This window comes from Fulmarus glacialis, unplaced genomic scaffold (genome assembly GCF_000690835.1).
Source record: "Fulmarus glacialis isolate BGI_N327 unplaced genomic scaffold, ASM69083v1 scaffold2193, whole genome shotgun sequence".
Classification (NCBI taxonomy): Eukaryota; Metazoa; Chordata; class Aves; order Procellariiformes; family Procellariidae; genus Fulmarus; species Fulmarus glacialis.
Genome location: NW_009200820.1, coordinates 1 through 5,510, shown reverse-complemented (window position 1 = coordinate 5,510; position 5,510 = coordinate 1). Strand labels below are relative to the sequence as shown.

The 5,510-nt window shown below is 40.0% G+C and overlaps 1 protein-coding gene across 1 annotated transcript in view; it reads left to right on the top strand.

Annotated features, from left to right (window-relative positions):
- The window catches only part of LOC104073798 (outer dense fiber protein 2-like), a gene marked incomplete at its 3' end in the record, with an annotated part of 9,920 nt that extends 4,643 nt beyond the window's left edge, over positions 1–5,277 (top strand). Inside the window, exons 5-11 of the mRNA XM_009573719.1 lie at positions 1–101; positions 391–522; positions 1,391–1,465; positions 2,461–2,532; positions 3,106–3,222; positions 4,146–4,331; positions 5,168–5,277. The exon at positions 1–101 is cut by the window's left edge and continues 53 nt beyond it. Of these exons, the coding sequence (XP_009572014.1) occupies positions 1–101; positions 391–522; positions 1,391–1,465; positions 2,461–2,532; positions 3,106–3,222; positions 4,146–4,331; positions 5,168–5,277 (793 nt within the window). The remainder of the gene's footprint in view (positions 102–390; positions 523–1,390; positions 1,466–2,460; positions 2,533–3,105; positions 3,223–4,145; positions 4,332–5,167) is intronic.
- Between the last annotated feature and the right edge of the window lie 233 nt (positions 5,278–5,510).

Sequence of the window (5,510 nt, the reverse complement as noted above, 5' to 3'; positions counted from 1 at the left end):
AAGAGTGTTTGATGTCCAAGCTGAATGAGGCAGAAAGGGATGGAGCAGCAGCAGCCAGGCAGATCCATGCCCTGAAAAATACAATTGGGAGACTCAACACTGTAGGTGTTGTCCTTTTTTTGTTCTTGCCTTTACTATGTTGTTCTGTTATACGGCTGTCTTAAAAAAATGTAATGTTGCAGTTGCTGATCCAGAAAAATGTGAAGAAAAGTGGAGGGATTTAACATGCTTAAGGTGTTTGCTAGTTTTGTTTGGAAGTGGGGTATTTACTTGCAATCACCTTCTGCACACATGGTGCTGACTATTGCACTGCTCTTGCTTGTATCAGCTTCATACATTAATTCCACGTGAACAATTCTTTTATCTTTTTTTTTTTTTTTTCCCCTCTAGGAGAAAAACATGAGCAGCTCAGACATTAACACACTGACAAAACAAAAAGAGCTTCTGCTCCAGAAATTGAGCACCTTTGAAGAAACCAACCGGACACTACGAGAACTTCTCAGAGAGCAGCACAACCGGGAGGTGAGCAGCGCTGTGTGCTTGAACTTGGATGATTACAGGAGGCTGTGTTGTCTTGTGAATTGAAATGGAGTTTGAGAGCTTTTAACTCCTCTTTTTAAATTCCCCCCCCCCCAACCCTGCTGTTGACCCTGTGTTATAAAGGATGGATAGTTGTTTTTTTATACCTGCCTATGTCATAGAGACTTTTCTGCTCTGAGGATGTTAGAGCATCTAAGTCTTTGACTGTCTTGAAAGGTATAAGCACTACTGTGTTCCCAACTCCTTCTCATCTGGATATAGCTGTATCTGCTGATCATGCTAGTCTGAAATGTTAGTGCTACAGTTGCATTAGCTGAAGTCTGAAGAATAGATGTGGCTTTAGCTAATGGGAGCCTAAGGATGTTCAGAACTTTATTTTTGTAGGCTGTAAGAGCAATAACAGAGAAATTGTAAATAATTCTGTACTGCTTGTACAGAACAATTCTACACTGCTTGTAAGAACAGTACAGAAATGAAATTGCTATTCCTCCTGCAGTTTATATTCCATTTGAGCAAAAGCAGGCCGATGGTAACAGTTCTTTCAGCCACCAGTGAGACTGGATAAAAGGACTGAGTTCTTCCACATGACTTTTCCCAAGTAGTGAGAGAGTTTGGAAAGATCTTAAATTGCCATCATGCTTTTCATTACAATCTTTGACTGAGGAGTGGAAAAGCTTTCTGAGATAGGTGATGATATGTGAAATATTTAGCAAATTCGATGCTTCTAGGTATCTTCCGAGAATTGCTGCTGCAACTGGGAGGAAATGGTTGATTTGCCTGGTTCCATTTAAAAAATCTGTATAAAACTGACTTTTTAGTTAACGTTTTTTCTCATGTATTTCTTTTGTAGAAGGACGCTCAGAAGATACTGGTGCGGCAAGGAGCACTGCTGAAAAGGCTGGCTGACTCAGATGCAGAGAAAGTGGTAAGCAAGCCACAATCTCTCTTTTTTTTTTCTTTTTTTCTTTTTTCTTTTTTTTTTTTTTAAATGATAAAGCAGAGATCTAAAATGACAAGCTCTTTGTCTTGTATTCAGCCATCAAGTCTTACACTAATGCCTTTTAGACCAATAAAAAATACTTTGGCTTTTGTGGTAATCAGAGCCACTACATTGCTCCTCTGGTTAACAACCTACATTTCAAAGTGGATATATTTTCATAGCCTTTGAAATATGGGGGCTTAGAATGGGGATAGCACAACTAAGACCTACATATAAAAGCACCATTAGGATTTACAGTATTCAGCTATAAAGGAGAACTTAAGCCTGTTCTTACTATGTTTAAGCACAAATGATTCTGCTTACTTTTTCTTATGGTACTGAATGTACAAAGCAAGAATTCTACATGTTTCTTTAAAAAGAAAACTCTGAGGGTGGGAGAGAAAAAAATACCTACTGCCAAAATACCCCTGACGGTCAGGATAGAGTTCTTCAGTTTGGAAATCATCTTACTGTTTCTGTATGTTTATCATATTATCCTTAGAGATAGAAAAGCACAAAGAGGGTAAGCTTTCTGTATCTGCTTCTGTCACTGAATGAGTGAGTGACCTGGTGCCAGTTTTTGTTCATTTCCTTATCTATAAACTGAGAAAAGAGTTCCTACATTGCCAGAAGTTCTAAAACTTGCTGTGAGACATCGGTAATGCTCTTTTTTTATCTGTGGAGTATATAGTCCTGTCAGGTCCTTGCTCTTGACGTGGGTATCCTATGCGCTGTTACACAAATGTATGTGTATCCCTTTTTGCTTTCTGCTTGAGGAGAATGCAGCCTGTTTTTCTGGGGCTGAGGATGCTGTTGCTGTGGATGCCAGACAGAGTGCTGTGGAGCAGAGGGTCTTGGGAGGGAGGCAGTTACACCTCTTTCCCTCCGTCTGCCAACCTAAATGTGTTTGTTACTTAACATCTGGGTGGTTGTTTTCCCAGCAACTTCAGATGAGGCTTCAGGAGAAAGAAGAAGAAGTGGACAATCTTACCATTCAGATACAGCAAGAAAAGGTAGTTTCTTTTTTCTGTTTTCCCCTCCCTGCTCCACCTTCCAGTTTTGTAGAACCACAGATACGGGTTTGTGCTTGCAGATGATGACTTTTTAAGGCATGAGATGACTGGCTCGCTTATAAAACTAAACAGACAGCTACTTATTCCCACACAGTTGTGGATTCAATTTTCTGCTAATAAAACATCCATCACAAAGATGAATAGGTAGTATTCTCTTTGCTTGGGCTTATCACTGAATTGCCTTTCTACTTAAGATCCTGTTGGTTCCTGCTGTCAAATTCCAGTCTGTTCCTCTGTTTAGGAAGTAAAAAAGGAATGTAGTGGAAGAGATCAGATATGAAGGATGTTTCGCCCTAGAACAAATTTTCAGGCCAGTCATTCACATCTGATGTAAAATAAATGGCTACTCATTGGTTGCCCATGAGTAGAGGAGCTGTGAGGGTCCATCTGAGGAAAGTGGAGGCGGCTGGAGATCGTATCAGATTTCTTCACTGAATGGTTACATATTAGAAAGCGTTCCTTCTGTTAGCTTGTTGAGGAAAAAGGTGTGTGTCTTGTTTGCTTCTTATTTAGGACCAGGCAAAGACAGCATGTGAACTCTCCAAATCTATGGAGACCGTGAGAGGCCATTTACAAGTACAGCTGCGAAATAAAGAAGCTGAGAACAACCGTCTGAGTATACAGATACGGGTATGTTTTCAGTGCCCCTGGGGATTGTCTCTTCATTTACTCTCATGAACTGAATTGACTGACAAGGGAAGTAGCACTCACCAACTATTCTTCTACTATGTCTGGTAGCCTGAAATATTGGCTGGTGATGTTTATACCACTAACACACACCATACTTTTCAAATGAAGTAAGAAAAGAAGAAGCTTTTAATTTCTGATGCATGAAGCGAAATCAGAGCCTTAAGGTCTATGTGCATTTACTAGATGTTTTTTTTTTCTAAGTTAATTACTATGTAAGTATTTAAAAGATGGCTTTGGTTTAGTCAAGCATCAAGACAGATCATAAACTATTGAATTTGCTTTCTGGGAAAAATAGCTGTGCTATGAGTTCCTGTATTTGATCACACTCATGCATGCTTTCTACAGCATTAATGACGAGGAGAAAGTTCCCCTGGTTTATCTTGATCAGTCTTCTGTTTAACACATCTATTGATGTTGTGATGATGTTATGATGAACATATGTGTGTTAATGGCTTAGAGGAGCTTTAATTCTATTAAGACATATAGCTGCAAAAAGCAACATTATTATATGCGAGCATTTTGATTATTAAAGAGAATGTTCTCGGGAAGATCAAAAGACTGGTAGACCAGTATTTATCTTGGTCAGGAGAGGAAATCAGTATTCTACAGAGCAGCGTATGAAAGAAGAAAATAAGACTTTTGGAAAGAAAGGAAGACATGTCATGCTGACGTGTCTCTCAGCATTAGGACAGGATTGATTAGGACAGGATTGTGTAGGTGAAATGTGATTGCAAGAACCTCCAGGCTGGAGGTTGAGGGTTTATGCCCAGCTCTCTCCACCACTTTCTAGGAAATTAGTTGCTGCTTTGGGTATGCAGGTGTAAGGACATTATGCCATGTGGTGTGTTTTCTGCCCACTGCAGAATCTGGAGCGCAGTGAAGCTCAGCATAAGGCAGAGCTGGAACATACCATGGAACAACTGAAAGAACTGAGGCAGAAGTCGGACGTTGATAAAGAGTCCCTGAAGAAAGTCATCCATGCACAGAAAGAGCGGGCAGAGCAGAGTGAAGAGTATGCAGAGCAATTGGCTGTCCAGCTAGCAGAAAAGGTACCTGATAATACAGGAGGAGCGACCTCATTTCAGATCATGCATCTAAATCTTTGATTTCTGGTAGCAGCCCTGGGGAGAGTCTCTGCTTTCAGCTAATGAGATTTATTTCTGTCTTGATGCCTTGGCCCATTTATGCTAAGTTTAGAACAAATCCAGTTTTCTCAGCTGTCACTATGTTTGCTGCATGTCCTTAACTTAGGACATGCAGTAACTTAGATCATACTAAACTGGCAGGTCTGATTTTTCACCTGGTTCTTTAGAACCATCTGGGGGTTGACAAAAGCCAATGAAATAAAGCCTGGTGGTTTTGGCTGAAAATTCTGAATGGAGTTGGTTGTTAATCGAGAAACTAGTTAGAGCAGAAAAGAACAAAGACTTAGAGGTGTACTGGGATTTCCTGTTGAAAATGACTGAAGGATATCAAGAAAAAGTATAAAAGTTAGGACTAAAACAAATCAGAAGGGAACATGGATTTCACACTACTTGATTGTTTTTTCTTCTCCATTGTTTTTAGAATACCAGGGACCAGAGCCACTAGTAGAATCTCAGCCATGCTTTGTATTTGTGATAGTTCATCTGCCTTCACAGAGGATTCTTCTTTCGCTGCTGTTATGTTTGTTGACTGGCAGTAGTGTTGGAGAACACCTCTTTCTGAGGGATCAGGAAGAATAAAAATAAATACTTGTCCTCAACGTTTTAGAAGTCTTAGTGAAGTCTCTGCACGTATCATGTTTACCCATATCAGTATCTCTGCATATTGTCTGCATATCCCGAGTCCAGTGACGTTTTTGTCACCCTTGCTCTTTTCCTCATGTATTTTTTTTGTTTGATAGGACACTTACATTGCTGAGGTGCTGTCTACTCTGGAGTCCTGGAGGAGTCGCTACAACAAAGTAGTAAAGGACAAGAGTGACCTCAAACTGGAAATTGTTATGCTGAACAGGTTAAAATAAAATTAGTGTGGAGAAACAAGCATGAGTGGGGATGAGTTCTAAGTTCAAGGATAACTTAATTGAATAATTTCATTAAATTGAATAATTTAATTGGATTGCTTGTAAATATCCAAGCAAAAACAGCACTGCCTAAGGACTAGAGCAGAGTTTGGGCGGGGGGTGGGGGTGAGAGAGAGAGATGTGGCTTCTACTGCTGTCTTGCCACAGTAAAGGCAGGCTTTTT